Source organism: Rhinolophus sinicus, chromosome 14 (assembly GCF_057876585.1).
Source record: "Rhinolophus sinicus isolate RSI-liver-muscle chromosome 14, RSI-T2T, whole genome shotgun sequence".
Classification (NCBI taxonomy): domain Eukaryota; kingdom Metazoa; phylum Chordata; class Mammalia; order Chiroptera; family Rhinolophidae; genus Rhinolophus; species Rhinolophus sinicus.
This window is the reverse complement of record NC_142514.1, coordinates 31,483,272-31,500,414: the sequence shown is the minus strand read 5'-3', so window position 1 is coordinate 31,500,414 and position 17,143 is coordinate 31,483,272. Positions and strand designations below refer to the sequence as shown.

Genomic DNA, 17,143 nt, shown 5'->3' with positions numbered 1-17,143 from the left:
GCCAAGCCATAGCCCTCCAAGGAGTTGGGAGGACAGTGGAGCTGAGCAGGACCCTGCAGACCTGTCTGCTGCAACTGGGGACAGCCCAAAGGAAGCAGGGAGCAGCTGGGCCCAGGTCCCTCTTGCTTCAGGCCAGAGGGCACCCAGGGAGAAGGGATGGGATCAGAGCTAAAATTAGATTCACCAGTGAAGCTCATGGGAGGTCAAATTTTGCCATAACTCACTCTTTCCTCTGTAACTGATTTCTCTGACATGGGGCTGAGGAGGAGGAGGAAGAAAAGCCAGTGTGTTTGCCTGGAAGCCCTCGGGGCCCTCAGTGCTGGAGGTGTACAGCAGGTTGCTGGATTCTCATTTATCAGCCTTAAGAGGGATGGAGTGATAAATGCATAACCGTCCCTTTAATATTTTATGCAGGTGCTAACGCGGCTTGGCTGTCACCTTCAATGCATCACCCGAGGCTGAGAGCCCCCTCGTCACTCCTAGCTTGCAGTCGCACAATTCCATTTCCCCACCCAAATACATCCCTTTTAATATGCACAGCACAGGCAGGCAGCATGGTCACAAAGGAGCCCCGCCAGCAGCAGCTCCCACGTGGTGGGATGGATGACAGGCCACCAGCCCTGGCCTCTTGGCTCCCAACAGATGGATACCCAGCAGAGGCCTGGCCACCAGAGTGCCACTGCCTGTGTGTCAGCTGCGTATACCTCGGAAGCCACCTTCCAGGAGAGTGGTGGCCCGTATCCGCTTCTGCCCGCACCACTCATACTCCTCGAAGCGGGTGCTGTTCTCATGCTCGATGTCCACGGCCTCGTCCTCAGCCATGCAGGAGCCTTCCCTCTGTGAAGAGCAGAGCAGGATCATGCGGGTCCCAGGCCGTCCCTACCTGCCCACAGGGCCTGCAAGGAAGGCTCAGCCCTGGCCCCTGGCTGTGGTGTGCCAGATGGTCCCCCAGCTCTAGGGCTCCTGGGAAGTAAACCATTCTAGAGGTCAAAGACCTGGGCCTCTTCCCAATGATTTTCCAATGGAGCCCCACGGAAGGAGTGGGAGAGTGACAGCAGAGGGCAAAGAACAGAAAGGAAGAAGCTGCTGAGACCACATGAAGACCCCAAGAGCCCACAGATCTGGGGGCAGTCAGGAGCTACTAGTGACAGGGCAAGGGGAGAGGGGAGGGGAGGTAGGTGGTGACGGCCCCTCTACCTTAGAAAGGCAATGCTCCACATGCCTACTCATCTCCTGCTCCGATCCTGCCAGGGGGCGGCTGCACAGGGGACATACCTGCCCTTCATCTTGCTTCCTCCGTTTCATTTTCCCAATCCGAGCTGCATGGAGAAACCGAAAACAAAGCACAGAACAGGCAGACGGTCACTGCAGCTCCCAGGGTCCCAGTGGAGCTGACACAACCTGCCCTCCTGCGAGCCATTAGCCCTTTTGTTCAGGGCCTGATCTTGCCCTCATTAGGCAGCACCTCCTGCTCCTTTGGGGACTGGGCCTTGCCAGGAGCACCTGGGGAGGAGACTGGCGCTAGGCCAGCCAAGTGCCTACTCTTTGGCCAGTGGGTTCAAGCTTAACCCATACCTCCCGACCTGCAGGACTCAAGGAGTCCAATGAGCAGACACTCCATATTGCTAGGTTATCTCCCTAGAAGGCCAAGACCATGGGCTCTTTTGGTATCAAGAAATACAACTTTAGAGAACATTTCTTGGCTAGAACCCATGGTCCCTCCAGGGGCCTGATGTGACCTGTTATTCTCTCATCAGTTAATATCCCTTTTGTTCCTGGGCCAAGAGCCCTTACTTAGTGTCCTATCCAGAATCATCACAGGAAGAATTTTACTCATGTCCACTGGTCCCACTTTACAGAAGAGGAGACCGAGGCCCAAAGATACAGAGGGTCTGAGTCAGACAGTACCTTGCGAGGGCAGCCCTTATTGTGCCTACCCAAACCTGTTCCATCAGTTCTAATCAATGCAGAGGGGCTGGCTGTCAGGCCCCTGAGGCAGAGGGCTGCCTGCCATGCTGTCCCGCAGGGGGCTCAATTCCAAAGTGCACACTGCAAGCCCACAAAACTGCTAATTAATGCTGAGAGATGCAATCATTTCTAATTAGTTCACTAATCCCTCTCTGCAGCCCTCCTGTCACTGAAGCAGGAAGGGGTCAAAACAAGGGACTCTTCCCTGCGGCCCCTCCCTGGATGCAATAGCATAAGTAGAGATAGCTACTCTGAGATCAGATGGATGGGGGTGGAGAGGGGAGGCGGCCAAGGAGGGAATGGTTTCCCATTGCAGGGCTTGGAAGAACTTTTTCATGGACACTGACCTTGGTGGGAATGCTGCGTGTGTGTGGGGGAACACAGGTGAGAGGTGACACTGGTAAGAGTAGATACACTGCAGTTTTGAGCTTCAACAGTGTTAGGCTCAGAGCCAAATACCTTACACAAGGTAGCTCATTTAATTCTATGTACTGAAGCTACATTGCATTATTTGTTTTAACAGATGAAGAAACTCAAGGCTCAGAGACATCAAGGCATGTGTTCAAGCAGCGAAAAAGTGGCAAAGGCAGGATAGGAAACCAGGCCTGACTCCCCAACCTAGAATGCTCTCCTGTCCCAAGAATCTCCCTGACTGATTAACATCAACAAAGACTGATCCCGTGACTGTGCTAAGGCAGCAAGAATATGCACTGAGGGCCCCAGCTTCTCCCTGTTGCGGGTCTGAGGCAGGGAGCTACTCTAAAACAAGAGTAGTCCTAAAAAGACCCAAATCAACAGGAAAGCTACTATCCCATCAGGACTGAGCATGAAGTTTGAGAAACCTTGGTCTGTAACCTGGCCCATCTCTTTAATTTCCTGTGCTCTCGCTGTTGGAGATGTGATTATGTTCTGGTGCCCCACTTGCTTTGGTGGACAAATCTAGATTCCTTCACCTTGACTGCCCTAATTAACCCTTGGAATCTCAGGCCCCTGCCACCTTGACACTCTAGAGCCAGGGCTGGGCTGGAGAGGGAATGCTAGGTATCAGAAAGGCATTGAGCAGGGACCCTGAGAGTGCCAGAAACCTGTATGAGCAGTGTGCAAATACAAAGATACCTGATCTACCCTGCCGAGAGCCCAAGGGAGTGCCTCCCTCATAAGAAGGGGACTATGACAGACACCGAGGACGGAATAAAGGAATAAATCTCTCAGGATTGCCAAAGAGGGCACAATACTGGATGCTCTCCTTGCCCAGGCCACCCAGGCCACAAGATCCTTTGTAGTCCCAGGAAAGCACCCCGATGGATTAAGCATCACCTGGAAATTCTCAGATAAACAAGGCAAGTTTGGTTATTTTCTCGCCAAAATAACAAAAGTGTGGTAGGGAAAGTTTTACTCCCTGTTGAGAGGCTACCCCTGAGTAGGTAAAGTCAAAGGATTTGCCATGGAGGTAGCATGGCATGGTTGGAGAAGTCCAGGCCTCGGAGGTAAACAAACTTCAGTTTAAATCATGGCTCAGTTACATGTGTAATTTTAAACAAATCACTGTCACCTCTCCCAGCCTCAGTTTCCTTATCTACAAAATGTGTGTTAACACTTTCTTCTCAGAGGTGTTACGAAAATAACGCTTAACATGGTGCTGGCCCATAATGAATGCTCTCCCTTTCCCAGAATGGGGCTCAGCCTGGCAGGAGAAACCAAGTGGCAGGAGTTGTGGATCTTGAATATCCATGGCCTCATTCATTTACCAGCTGGCCTGAAGATCCTAAGCCCCATACAGTCAACCCCCACACATACCACACCCCAGGCAGCACAAAAAGCTAGGATCATTCAATTGTGTTCAGCAAACAGGAATGCTCCAGAGGTTTGAATCCAAAGGAGGGGGTGGGGGTGGGGCTGCCAAGTAGGGCATACACAGTCCCTTTCAGAGAAGGCCTCTAAGAGCTGTCGAGCCCACGCTGATCACCTTTGTGAAATGTGGGCCGACTGATAACTCAAAGAACCCTGGGATGAGTTAGTTCCTGTTGCCGTGGGAACTCCAGATCTCACTGCATTGTCAAGTCTCAGCAGAGAGGCTGTATTCACACTACTGGGCACTGATTAAAAACTGGAAGAAAAACATTCTCAGCGCCTTGCCGGCTTGTACAGTGAGGTCCCAGCAGTTTGCAAATTCAAAGCTGAGCTCCCGAGTGAAATTGTGCAGCTTATTCCTCATTCTCTGGCACTTATTGCCCCCCAGGGTTCAAGGCCTTTAGAGAGGCTTGGGCAAGAGCTGGGAACCATAACCTCCACTAGACAGTCGGGGAAACTGAGGGCGGCCTCCTTGCTTAGCACATACTCAGGCGCTGTGACTGTGAGAAGCCAATGGGCCCTAATGTCGAAGAGACCCAGGCAAGCCAGGAGCTGCAGGCAGCGAGGGAGGGAGGAGGCCGGGGGTGGGGCGGAGGGAGGGGCCGGGCAAGACTCACCATTCAGTCGGGTCTGCCGGTTGGCTCGCACTCGCAGGAAGGTCTGGGGGAAGATCCCGGGCAGATGCAAAAAAAGAGAAGATAGCGTCAGCCACGGCCTGAGTCCTGGCCCCCGCCCCAGCACCGACCCTGGTCCAGGCCTGCCCCGCCCCAAACAGCCCGTAAACAAACCTACTTCCTCCCTCCCGCCGGCCCCCCTGCTCCGCCGGCCGCTCCGGGCCCTCGGCATAGCCGCCGGGGGCTCCTCTAACGGGACCCCGTGGCCGCCGCGCGGTGCCGCCCCAGCCCCGGCTTCCGGCGCTCCGGGCCCCGCGGCCGCCCGGCCGGCGAGGGCGGCGATGCGGGCGGATTCCCCCCGGCTGCCCGGCGGCGGCGGCACTTCAGCTCCCAGCGGCGGCGGCGGCCATGTTGGCCCTGATCACGTGACCCGCCGTCGCGCGACGGGGTGAAAGTTCAAGATGGGGGGACGGACCGAGATCGGGAAACAGCTACTCGCACTCCGGTGGCAACAGGCTGGGGCGGCCCTGGGGTCCCTCCCACCGCCCGCAAAACCTACGCGCCCCAGTTAACGGCTGCAAGATCCTCCCATCCCGTTCCACGCCCCCTCCCACCGCGGGGCTCCTTCCGCCCAGAGCCCCGGCCCGTTCTCCCGCCTATCGTGTGACAGTCATAGGGCAGCCAGGTTGCTGGTCCTTTGCGGAGGAGGAGTGGGAATTCCCGATGGTGGAATCCTCCGCACTGTGCTCTCAACTGTCCCGCCGCCTAGCCTTTCAGCAGTCTCGTTATTAGAGGAGTCCCAGCATTTCAGCTGTGTGCTGGACATTGCTTGGAGCTCCCATGCGGCAAACGTGGAACTCGACATCCCCCAAACAGGTGCCTCCTTCCTGGGTTCTAGTTCATAAGACGATACCACTGTCCACTCAGGTGTGCTTACACTGGAAACTTGAGAGTGGTGCTTGACCCCATCCTTCTTCATTCCTCACACTCAATCCTTCTCTAGATCTCAGAGAGTCTACCTTTAAAGGGCTCTTAAATCTTCTCATCTCCATCTCTGTGTATCTCCTACTCAACCTTCCAAGCCTAACCGAAAAATATCTTTCCCTCCTGTTAGGGTACTTCCATCTCTACTTTCATTATAGCTCATAGAAATTCTTACCAGTGCACAGACTACTCCAGGGGTGGGGCCATGTGTGAGTCATGTGGGTGAACTGAAGCCCAGCACAGAGCTTGGCATAGGCAAGTCATCCTTGAGTGTTTCTGCAGTGGCTACACCTACCCTGTTTCCCTGAAAATAAGACCTAGCTGGACCATCAGCTCTAATGCGTCTTTTGGAGCAAAAATTAAGACCTGGTTTTATTTTACTATAAGACCAGGTCTTAATATAACATTATAATACAATACAATGTAATATATAATACCGGGTCTTATATTAATTTTTCGGGGAAACACGGTATCTTGGATGTAACTTCTCCAGTCAACAATCTTATGAGTGCTCTAAATTTGCAGCTGTCTCCCATCTGGCCTTCTGGTGTCCAGTTTCTTTTCCTGCAACCCAACCTCCACACTACACACAGTGTTTTATCTTTGTATTGTTCAAAACTGACCCTGTCTCCCCACCTTCTTTACATTCTTCAGTGGTTTTCCACCTAGATGATCTGCAACACGGCATACAGGCCTTCTCTGACCTGCTCTGTCTACTTTTGCAGTCTCTTCTTCCAGCGCCCCGCTGTCTCCCTTTGCCCTCCTGATACTGCAGAGCTACCTCTAGTTCTCTGAGCACTTCATGCTCTGGACTCTGGACTACGTTATCCTCCATGTCCCCATGCCCCCTGCTTGGTTGACTGTTGTTCATCCTTCAGGGCTCCAGGAAGGCTTCACTTTCCCTCAAGATTGGGTTAGTTGCCTCCTCTGAGTTTTCACAGACCCAGGCTTCCCTCTGATCTTGTATATTTTGATTGTTTACGTATCTGCCCCTTCTTCTTGGGAGGTCATCTCTATCTAGTCACCCAGCACAGGGTTTAGCATGCAGGAGATATCAGTGGGAAGGGGAGGGGGATATATATATAAGGGAAGCCCATGAGCCCAGTGCAGGGCTGAGACACATTCCAGGATTCAAGGCCAGGCAGACTCAAGTTCAAATCCTGACTCTGTTACTCAGCATACCTGTGTTCTTAGAAAAGTCACTTCCTCTCTCTAGGCCTGTTTCTTTAGCAATAATTGGGGGCAATGAATCCTAACTTGCACAGTTGCTATGAAGGTAAAGTGAAGTAATGGTTAAGAAGTTAGGTACTCCAGCAGGGGCTAAATAAGTGGGACTCCAAACCAGAAACCAATACCCCCAAATTTCAATGCCTAATTCAATGATTAAAAAAAAAAAAATCCAGGGGACGGCACGGTGGCTCAGGCGGTTAGAGCTCCATGCTCCTAACTTCAAAGGCTGCGGGTTCGATTCCCACATGGGCCAGTGGGCTCTCAACCACAAGGTTGCCAGTTCAATTCCTCAACTCCCGTAAAGGATGGTGGGCAGCGCCCCCTGCAACTAAAATTGAACAGGGCACCTTGAGCTCAGCTGCCACTGAGCTGCCGCTGAGCTGCCGCTGAGCTCCTGGATGGCTCAGTTGGTTGGAGCGCGTCCTCTCAACCACAAGGTTGCCAGTTTCAACTCCCGCAAGGGATGGTGGACTATGCCCCCTGCAACTAGCAACGGCAACTGGACCTGGAGCTAAGCTGCGCCCTCCCACAACTAAGACTGAAAGGACAACAACTTGACTTGGGAAAAAGTCCTGGAAGTACACACTGTTCCCCAATAAAGTCCTGTTCCTATTCCCCAATAAAATCTTTAAAAAAAAAGAAAAAAGAAAAATATCCAACATAATTGAGGAACGACAACACGCCTGGCATTATGTAACGATCAGGGGGTGGGATACCCATCTAGTCCCTGGGGTATTCTCCAGCTTCACCTCCTACCAATTCTCCTTGTGTTTTATAGTCTAACAAAACTGAACTGCTAACAAAACCAAATCCATCATTCTGGGTTATACCTTTATGCCCTTTGCACACAGTTTTGCCTTGATCTAGAATACCCTTTATTCCTTGTCCACCAAAGTGAACTCCTACTCATCGTCTGAAACCCTGTTCGGTGAAACTTGCTCTGATTTTTTCCTCCTTCCACTGTGCTATCCCAGAAACTTATTTATACCCTCGTCATAGCACTTAAAACACTAGGCTATAGTTATCTATTTGCAAATCTAAGCCTTTGAAGGCAAGGACACTGGGCCGAGCATGAGTGAGTACTAGATATTAAATGTTTGAGTAAAGGAAGGGACTAAAGAAGGATAAGACAAGGTCCTTGCCTTCGAGGGGCTCTAAGTCTAGTGGAAGAGTCAGGCCCATTGTGATACATTAAATGGGGCCACAATTCTTTGCAGCTTCTCCTATCAAGAGCTACATCTCATCCCTTGATTTTGAGTTAGCTTTGTGACTTGCTTTGCCAAGTGATGTGTGATTTCCAGAGTCTAAGCCTCAAGATGCCTTGCAGCTTTGTCTTTCGTCCTCTTGGTGGGAAACCACCCTGAGACTGCCAAGTAAGGAAGCCAATCTACTGGAGGATGAGAGCTACGTGGAAGAGAACCAAGGCCTCCCAATCTCCCAGACGTGTGGTGAGGCCATTTTGGATTTTCCAGCCCAACCAATCCTCTAGCTGAATGAGCTGCATAAGTGAGGAAAAGCCTAGTCAACCAAATGAACTATGAGAAATAATAAATTGTGTTAAGCCATTAAGTTTTGGGATGGTTTGTTATACACCAATAGATAACGGAAATATACTTAAAGGGGTGATCACAATATAAGATCATAAGGGCAATAATAGAGACACACAGGGGTCATGAGAAGAGATAGCTAATCCAGAAAGTTTTCTTGGAGGTGATGGGATCTGGGCAGATTATTGAAGGAAAAATAGAAATTTGATGAGATGGGGTAAAATAGTCCTGTTAGAAGAAACAACATGTATAAATGCAGAAGCAAGAAAGGAATGGCACAGCCAGGGAGAGGTTGGCATTAATTCAGTGACATAGCCCATAGGATTGATGGAGGGCAGTATTAGGAATGGAAGCTGGGAATACAGGTTGAAGGTAAATCACAGAAGGCCTTGGTGCCGTGCCTCGGTATGCCAGTGCCATGCCTATGCCTGACAGTTACTCTTTCCCTAGTTCATCAGATGGTGAATGCTGTGACTGAAGTAGATACAAAACATGGGCCCCTGAAGGCAGGGCTCTGTCTCTGCCTTTGAAGGAAACCTTTTGGGACAGAGCCTTGTCTCCCTCCCTGTGAGATCAGAATTCCCTAGGGTTGGGTTATTTCTCCATCTCAAACCAGGGTTGTTTGGGTGAGGGCATGTCTCCCCAGTGCTGGCTGACTACCTCTCTCAAAACAGGGTTCATGAGAGCTGGGATCCCTCCCCAGGGCTGGCACTTTGAGTCTCATACAAAGGCATCCAGTGGAGGAGGTGCCAGTGGAGGCTGGTGCCCATCCTCGGCACTCCACTCTCCAAGCTCTGCACCCTGACTCCAGGCTGTGTCAGCTGGGAGGAAAGTGTGCCCAGAGGGAACATGACTAATTCCTACAAAGGTTTCATGTGTGCCAGCAGTGACGCTGCTTCTCTACCCCAGATTATAAGTCCCTGTCACCTTGTCTTTCTGCATCAGATCAGGGCTTCTGAGTCAGGGCTGTTTTTCCCTTTTCACACTGGGGCTCCCTGAGAAGGCCTGTTGCCATTTAGACAAATGTTCCTTGGAGCAGGGCCCTGTTTTCCTCCATCTGACTGGGGTTTTCAAAGGCAGGGCTCTGTCTCTCCTCAGAGAGAGATGCTTCTGAGGGAAGTTCTTTCTCCTGCTTACCACAAAGAAGGCCACATAGAGCTAAGATATTACCCTTAGGCCCCCTTCCTGCTATGATGTTTTAGGATTGTGTGATTATTCCCTTCCACATTTGCCCAAGGCACTCGCAGCCAATGTGTGCCTCTCTCTCTCTCTCTCTCTCTTTGCCTGATACCAAGGTTTGGCAGATTGAATGGTTCTTTGCTCAGGGGATCGTGGTTTTGAAGTATGAAATCTTCAGGTGATCTGGGTCTATGTCTCTGGGTCCCTCATGAAACCAAACCTTATAGGACACCTCCTGATGGGATGGGATGCTTCAGAGGTGCTTAGAGCCCACCAGAGCCCCAGTGATCTTGGCATCGCTCCCCAAAATCCATCTATTTAAGGCCTGTTCTCTGACACCTGTGCCTTCTGGGTTCAGTTAGGGGCACTAGACACAGAGGGAACCAAACAGTTCAGGCCTCCGCTCTTGCCTCCCGAGGAGGGAGGCATCAGCACCACTCAGGTGAGCTCACTTCTCAGGCCCAGCCCACCGCCTCCTCACCTGGTATCTGTCTGAGTGGTGCAGGTCATCAGTGGCAGATGAGTGTGGAGATGCGGTCGGAGACTCTCCTTCCCTCTTGATGGAAGCAGACAACAGGAGTGACTGGAAGAAGAAAAAGGACATGTGGCCTCAGGCTGAATGAGTCCTATAGTCAGTCCCCTAGAGTTTCCAGTCCTATGGAGCATTTGGGAGAGAGACAGAGAGAAGGAGGGAGGATGGACAGAGGGACCGCTCTTGAGATTCTAAGGGCACACGGTCAGGTCCTGGGAGTGTGGTTGTGGGAGAGGATCGTTTGATTCTTGGGATGGGTAGTGACCCCCTGAGAGGGCTCACATCTCCTAGACCCCAGATAATCTCTGCCCCAGTGGGGCGGACTCCCAGCCCACACCCAGTGGGCAGAGATGATACATGCTGTGTTCTTCCTTTGGGAGCAGAGACTCAGGGAAACCCTTGAAGGGTTGGGGGTAAAGCCACATACCGGACACCCTACCCTGCCTGTCCCTAACACAGGCTGATGGCAGCCCCTGCCATAGAGACAGTAAATTAAATAGTATGTATGAGTTTCCTGTGTGCAGCTAGGGATGTACGCTGGGCCCATTTATCCCTGTGCTGTGGCGATGACCCCAGCAAAAACCCTAGCAAAACTAATCCCCCCACGTCAATCCTACACGGCCTCTTATACATACGCCTGCAGTTTAGATTAATAAACTGTCTGCTTTAAATTGTGTGCAAGCACCACAATTCTAAATACCACATGGCACATTGAGTCTGCTCTTGCTGGCTCTTGCCAAGGCCTGTTCAGCTGCAAACTGGGGGCCTGGAGGACTGAAAGCAATCCATACTTCCTCCCCCCACCTTCTCCAGCCTGCGCAGCTCTGAGCCGGAAGCATACAATTCCCTAGGAGGCCTCCCCAGCCTAGAAAACCATGCCAAATCGCCAGTGACAGCCTAAAGAAAGCAATTTGGGAAAGATGGAGCAGCCATTTATCCTTCATCTCCGACTGAGCCGCAGGATGTGACCCGCATGCGTGGCCGTGTTGCACATCCTCAGGCAGGGCCTGGGACGGGAGGGGCAGCGGCTCGCCTGGCACAGCTCCTTGACTGCGTGGGCCTTGCCCCAGGGCTGGAGGAGGGAAAGGCTGGGAAGGGCCTGGGGGAGGAGCCCCTCTTCACTCACCCAGGCCCAGTGGGAGGCCTAGTGGGTGACTCGGCCCCCAGCTCAGAAAACAGGTGGGCTTTCAGGCAATGTCCTTCCCCTTCTCTGGTCCCAAGGAGGATACCGTGGAGGGGGAAACAATGTGGCCCTGCCCCTCCATGCGTGTTCTCTCTCTCTCTCTCTCTCTCTCTCTAGGTTAGAAGCCCTGAGAGGCCTCAGCATTACACCTAGGGCAAGCGGAATAAAAAAAGGTCACTGGCGCTTTTTAAACATGGACCAAAAAGCAGTAAAATGTGTTTTGAAAAAAAAAATCCCGGCATTAAATCATGACTTTTTGCCTGGCTCTTCGCCTCATTAAAAGTGGCCTTTTGGAAGGTAAAATTATCATTGTAAGCGATAAGATCTTTAAGAAAATAATTCACGGCTTCTTCACCCTTTAATATGATAGCCGCCACCGGCTAATTTTTTTCTTAATGGCAACGAGGCCATCAATCTTGTCTAAGGCCCCCTCACCCTCTCCTCCTCCTCCCTCCCTCCTTCTCCCCATCCTCTCAGTCTCTTGCTTGAACCTTCTCCTTCGTGCCTGTTCCACCCATGACATGCTTCCCTAAAGCCTTGGTCAAGGCAGAGGACAGACTCTAAGATGGTCAGCTTTGGGGTGTGAGCACGTACCTGGAAGTGCTGGGCAGTGCCCCTTGCCCCTGGGTCTGGCTATCAATATGGCTGTGTGGGTCGTTGCAGGAATGTGCATGTTTCACATTCTGGGTATGTCCTCCAAGCTGGGTGTGTGTGTGTGCATTTGTGAACACGGGCCCTAGGTATGGACAGGAATTGCGTCTGTTTGTCCTTAGAACACCAGCCTCCAGCCATGCTCAGGTGTCAGGGGTCAGTGGTGGTGGTGGCTGACCTGGTAGCTTGTCCATGAGCCACCTTCTGTAACCACAACCACTGAATGCTGTGGACTGGGCCACGCTGGAGTGTGGCTGCCCACTGCTACGACCCACAGCTGCCTGGCACCCCCACCTTTTCTCTTCAGGGCTGGGAGAGCTTTGCTTCCTTGGTTCCCTGTCTCTCCTCTGTACAGCTTGCTGTGTGTTGGGTGAAACCCTGAATGAAGGTACAAAGTCCACTCCTACTCTTTTTAAAGGACTGCAGGGGAGTTGGGCCAACCCCTGGAGCTAATATTGTCACTCTGGTCCCTTTTCCCAAAACTGCCCTCCCAGAGGTCACCAGTGCCTTTAAGGTTTCTAAATACAATGGCCTTCTTCTCCAGACTTTCTCTATTTGACTGCTGACCACCCCACACATTTTGGAACTTTTTTCCTTAGGAGTCTGGGATACCATGCTCTTCTGTGCCTCTTTTAACTCATGACGGTTCCTCTGTTGCCCCTCTCCTGGCTCCTGTGCCTTATCTTGACTCCCCCAATGCAGGAGTTCCCAGATTGTCTTCTTGGCTTTTGCTCTAATCTCTCCATACACTCTCCCTGACTGATTTCATCCATTTCCGAAGCTTCGACACTCACTCAGTCCCTATAAAAAGGTCTAGGCATTCCTGCCTTTCCCAGTCATTGTGAGAACTTAGGAGAAAGGATGTGGCCACACACCGAGGGGTGGGGAGGGGACACTCAGTGAGTCAGGGTTTAGTCTTCTTCCCCAGGTCCCCACTCCCTCAAAACCATCCCCTTTGGGGAAGCAGCACCACCTGCATCTGTAGCCACCTACGGGACTTCTTGGTACAAATCATGTCATTGTGCTGAGGACTGTCTGGGCCGTCCACTGGCCCTTCACTTTTCCTTTCTCCATAGGATGCTTTCAAGCCTCTTTCCCATAGTGTCTGTTCAGAGGGGCAGACTGTCTCCCCAAATGAGTCCAGCATCCTCCCTGACTCCCTGTTGCCTTCAGGACAAAGTACACACACACACACACACACACACACACACACACACACACCACACCACAGGCTCGCCTCTAAGGATGTCTGTCTTGACTATACTTCTATATTTTCCTTTACTTGCTACAGCTCACCTTCCTCCTTTGACTCTCTCCAGCCTTAGAGTCTGGGTCCCGCAAACCCCCAGGTCCTTCTTGGCTTTGACCCCTGTCCTGATTAGAAGAGGCGGAAGCCAGATGAGCATACTCTAGTTCACACTCAGACTACACACACACACACACACACACACACACACACACACACACGCCTCAATCGTACAGGGCAGCCCCAGGCCCCAGGCCGACATTCAAACCCTAGAGACAGCTGGGGATCTAGGAAGAGCTCCTTTTATCCTCCAGAGGAACCAGTTCTGGGTGGGCCTAGGTTAGGACGGACAGGAGGAGAACACACAATTGCAACCTACCTTTGGGGTGCCTGGAGCCATGGCCTCCTTCAGAAGGGAATTCTTGCTGCCAAGAAAGAAGAGAACAGGGTGACCATTCCACTTGCTGCCCAGGGCATGCAAGAGTAGAATAGCAAGAAGGCCCCAAAGAGAGAAGGCATAGCCAGCCTAGCCCAGCCCTGCATAGCCAAGCTCCACCCAGTCCAACCCCAGCTGGCCCTGCCTAGCTCAGCACCACCAGGGGCTAAAGACCAGAGCTGGCTCCTGGGAAGGGGATACAGACACTAGGCATGGTTGGCTCCCTTGTGAATCTGAGGAAAGAGGCTTTACTTGACTCCTGGTATCAGCCCTGAGGATTCTGTCTGTCCTGGATGCCCCCTTCCCTCCACCCCCTGTCCCTAGCTTGCTCTAAACTCCTATGGGATTGGGGTGATGGAGCTGACATGGCTCTTGTCAATTCTCCCTCCAACATGCTGCAAACTGCGTTAGGCCAGGAATGATCTCCCCCTGATTCAATTTGTCAGCCCCAAGCCCTCCGGCATCGGGCGCGGTAGGCGGGCGGGAGCTGGGCCCTGAAATATGGTGGGCGGCTTGGAGCAGGCGGGGGTGGGTGCGGGAGTTGATGGATGGGCTGTGGGGGAGGCAAGGACTGTGTTTAATAACAAAATTGGTATGCAAGGCCACATCCCGCGCTAAGCATGAGTGATCCAGAGCCACAAAGTATTACAAATCCCCGCTAAACAGATGCTGACAATGGAACAAGACATATCAAATCAGATCCACTTCAGAAACATTAATATCCCTGTTCCTGTCCCCCCTCCCTGCTGCCCTCACTATGCTCACCACATCTGTGCTCACACATTCACACACGTGTACTCACCCACCCAACTCCACACACACAAATACATGCACACAGAGGCAGACACTGCCCACGCACGTAGGGGCCTGGCACAGACACAGGTGCAAGCTGTCCAGGTAAATCAGGCCCACAGACAGCCAGAAGGCACAAAAGACACCCCCCCAAGGCAGAGCTCATGGAGGCACACACGGATTCCCCAGATGTGTACACAGGGAACACGCACACAGTCAGACACACACACACCCAGTACACAAGCAAAAGCAGAGGCAGGTGCAGAACAAGTAGTAGTTCTCAACCGGGGCCATATTTTGTCTCTCCCTTCACCCCCAGGGGATATTGGCAATGTCTGCAGATATTTTTGATTGTCACAACGTGCGATGGGGAGTTTGACACTGGCATCTAGTGGGTAGAGGATATTAACCATCCTACAGTGTACTGGGTGGCCTCTCACAATACCTAAGAATTATCCCAAAATGTCAATAGTGTCGAGGGTGAGAAACGCTGGTATAAGGGCAGCTACACATATATCCATTGTCTCTCTATTATTCTGTCAACAGCCAGGCAGACACATGTGGTCACACCCAGTGGCTCACACAAGCAAACAGATGCACAAGCCCAGAGTCCTGTTCCCAGAGACATGTCCATACAGACACATTCACAACAGTCCCCCAGAGCTGGATGAAGAGCTGCTCCCCAACCCATAAACGCACGCTTAGATACAGACACCCACGTGCACCGACACATACCCAGGCACTCATGCACCCACGAAGGCAGACACATGGACACACACCAGCACAGACACGTACGTCACAGTGCAGGGGTCCCCAGGCTCGGTAGCAGGGTGAGGCTAAGGTCTGAGTGTAAAAACAGAGCTGTCTGCCTGTCTGATCACATGGGGAAGGACGGCCAGACCAGCTTCCATGCGATCACACCGTGTTCACACATGGTGCTTGTATTCCTGCTCCATGCCTGGCCCTGACCTAGGCACTGGGATCAGAGAGGACACCGGACTGCTCCTGAGGAGCCACTAGCTCGTGTGGTCACCACTTTGATCATTCCTTCGCTCCTTCATTCACTCAGTCGACAAGCCCTGTCATCCCCATGGTGCCGGGTGCCAGGCCCAGACCTACAGGTACAGAAACGAGGCGTCGACTGCATCACACTGTGCTCACCGGGCCCTGGGACTGAGGTCTGAGTATTGTCTGAGCAGGGTCAGGTTGGAACAGAAAAGGAAAGAATGAACAATTATTGTGCACCCATCACACGTGGCAGGCAGGGGCTAGGTACTTTGTATGTGCTCTTTCTTATCTTTACAGAAACTTTGCAAAGTTGACTAACAGATTAAGTGACACCTCTCTGCTCACACAGTGTGTGCAGGGTTTGGGATTTGAGTTCATGTCTGACCGAGTCCTAAGTGCTGCTTTTCCACCACCCACCTTGCTTTCCTAATGACAGTCAGGGGTTAGGATGGAGGGCAGAGCTCTGAGATCTTTCTCTCTCTCTGCTTCGGGGAGGGTCCTGCTGACTCTGGGCTTTAGTTTACTCTGCGGATGAGTAGAAACGAGGACACCGAGGGTCAGAATGTCCAGTGTCTCCCTTTGTCGATCCACTGGATCTTTTCCTGGCATTTCTCTCCCCTTTCCTTGTTTGGACTGGTACTATCCCAGACTCCTTCCTTCTCTCTGAGCAAGCACCCCCCAACCCTACCTTTCCTCTAGCTACCTGATCACCTCCAAGTGTGCTTGGTCCCCCAGAGACAGGAGTCTGTTGAAGGCCCCTAAGAGAGGAGGGGTCTGAGCCCGGAGCCGCAGGCAGCCTGCCTCCCACCCAGCCCATCCGCTCTGCTCTGCCGGCCTTCGTCCCTCCCTGTTTCCACAGCCCGCCCCCAACAATTCCCTTCCTTGCTCAGTCACTCGCTGCCTAGTGATCCATGGGTTTTAAATTATAACTGGGACCCAGGAAACGCGTTCCTAAGTACAATATTCATGGGCTGGGCTGACACTTTTAATTAAGGTGATTTACACTGAATTATCCTTGGAAATAAAGAAATGGTGCGCTGCCCGGGAATAAACCATCATCACCAGCCGCCTTTGTAAGTTACACTTCGTTTTAATCTATTTGGGGAATTGTTTATCTAGTTCATTACCCAACCAAACACCGAGGCCGGCCTTAAATAAGGCTTAAGTGAGGGTGGGGGCACTGCCATTTCCACACCCCGCCTCTCCTCCAGAATCACCCAGCCTCCCTCTGGCTCCTTCTAGCCCTTTTAAAGCACTGACCAGAGAGAGCTGGCTTCCCAGTGTAGAGGCCAGATCTCGAAGTGGCTCTGGAAGCCTCCCAGAAAAGGTGTTTGAGCTCAGGCCCTGCCAAGCCAACCCCCACTTTCAGCTTTGTGCAATCTCTCCATGTCCAAAGCCCTTTCCTCTGAGTGGAAACTCTTGTCTGAGGGCCATGGAGAAGTCTGGGGCAAACTCCCCCCGCCCCCGCCCCCGCCACCTGCTCTTCTACCTTCAGCCCCCATCTATGTTCCTGCCTGTCTATCAGTACACATCCAGTCTCCACCCCTTCACCATCCTAGAGATATCTTAGCTCAGCATCCCCACAACCCTGTCCATCATCTTCTCCTTCCCTCAGATACTTGCTTTTCTGCCATCATCACACTTCCGGTCTCCCAAGTCAGAAAACTCTTCCTAGTAGTAAGTATGCCACAAGTTGCTAGATAATTTCTCCTGCTTCCTCCTCCACCAATCTCGTCATTTCCTTTTCCTACTGCCACAGCCATCATGCTAGGTCAGCCTCAGCATCTGTCCCCAACCTCCTCACTTGCCTCCCTGCTTCTATCCCCAACTCATGCCCCACACTGGCCTCCAGAGCGATTCTCCTACTGCTCAGCTCCCTGATAAGCTCCTTCTGCCTCACCAATGTCCTAACTCCCTACTAC

General features: G+C 52.2%; 1 protein-coding gene across 3 annotated transcripts in view; it reads right to left on the bottom strand.

Annotated features, from left to right (window-relative positions):
• Window positions 1–17,143, bottom strand: part of RNF220 (ring finger protein 220) — a 213,211-nt gene that overhangs the window by 14,037 nt on the left and 182,031 nt on the right. Inside the window, exons 4-8 of one of the 3 annotated variants that reach the window (XM_074334607.2) lie at window positions 13,365–13,410; window positions 9,855–9,956; window positions 4,437–4,479; window positions 1,198–1,319; window positions 705–837 (exon numbers count right to left, since the gene is read on the bottom strand). In XM_074334607.2, coding sequence (XP_074190708.1) covers window positions 705–837; window positions 1,198–1,319; window positions 4,437–4,479; window positions 9,855–9,956; window positions 13,365–13,410 — 446 coding nt within the window. Of the gene's footprint in view, window positions 1–704; window positions 838–1,197; window positions 1,320–4,436; window positions 4,480–4,611; window positions 4,869–9,854; window positions 9,957–13,364; window positions 13,411–17,143 lie in introns of those variants that run through there. The other 2 variants (XM_074334608.2, XM_074334609.2) reach the window with 2 other exon arrangements.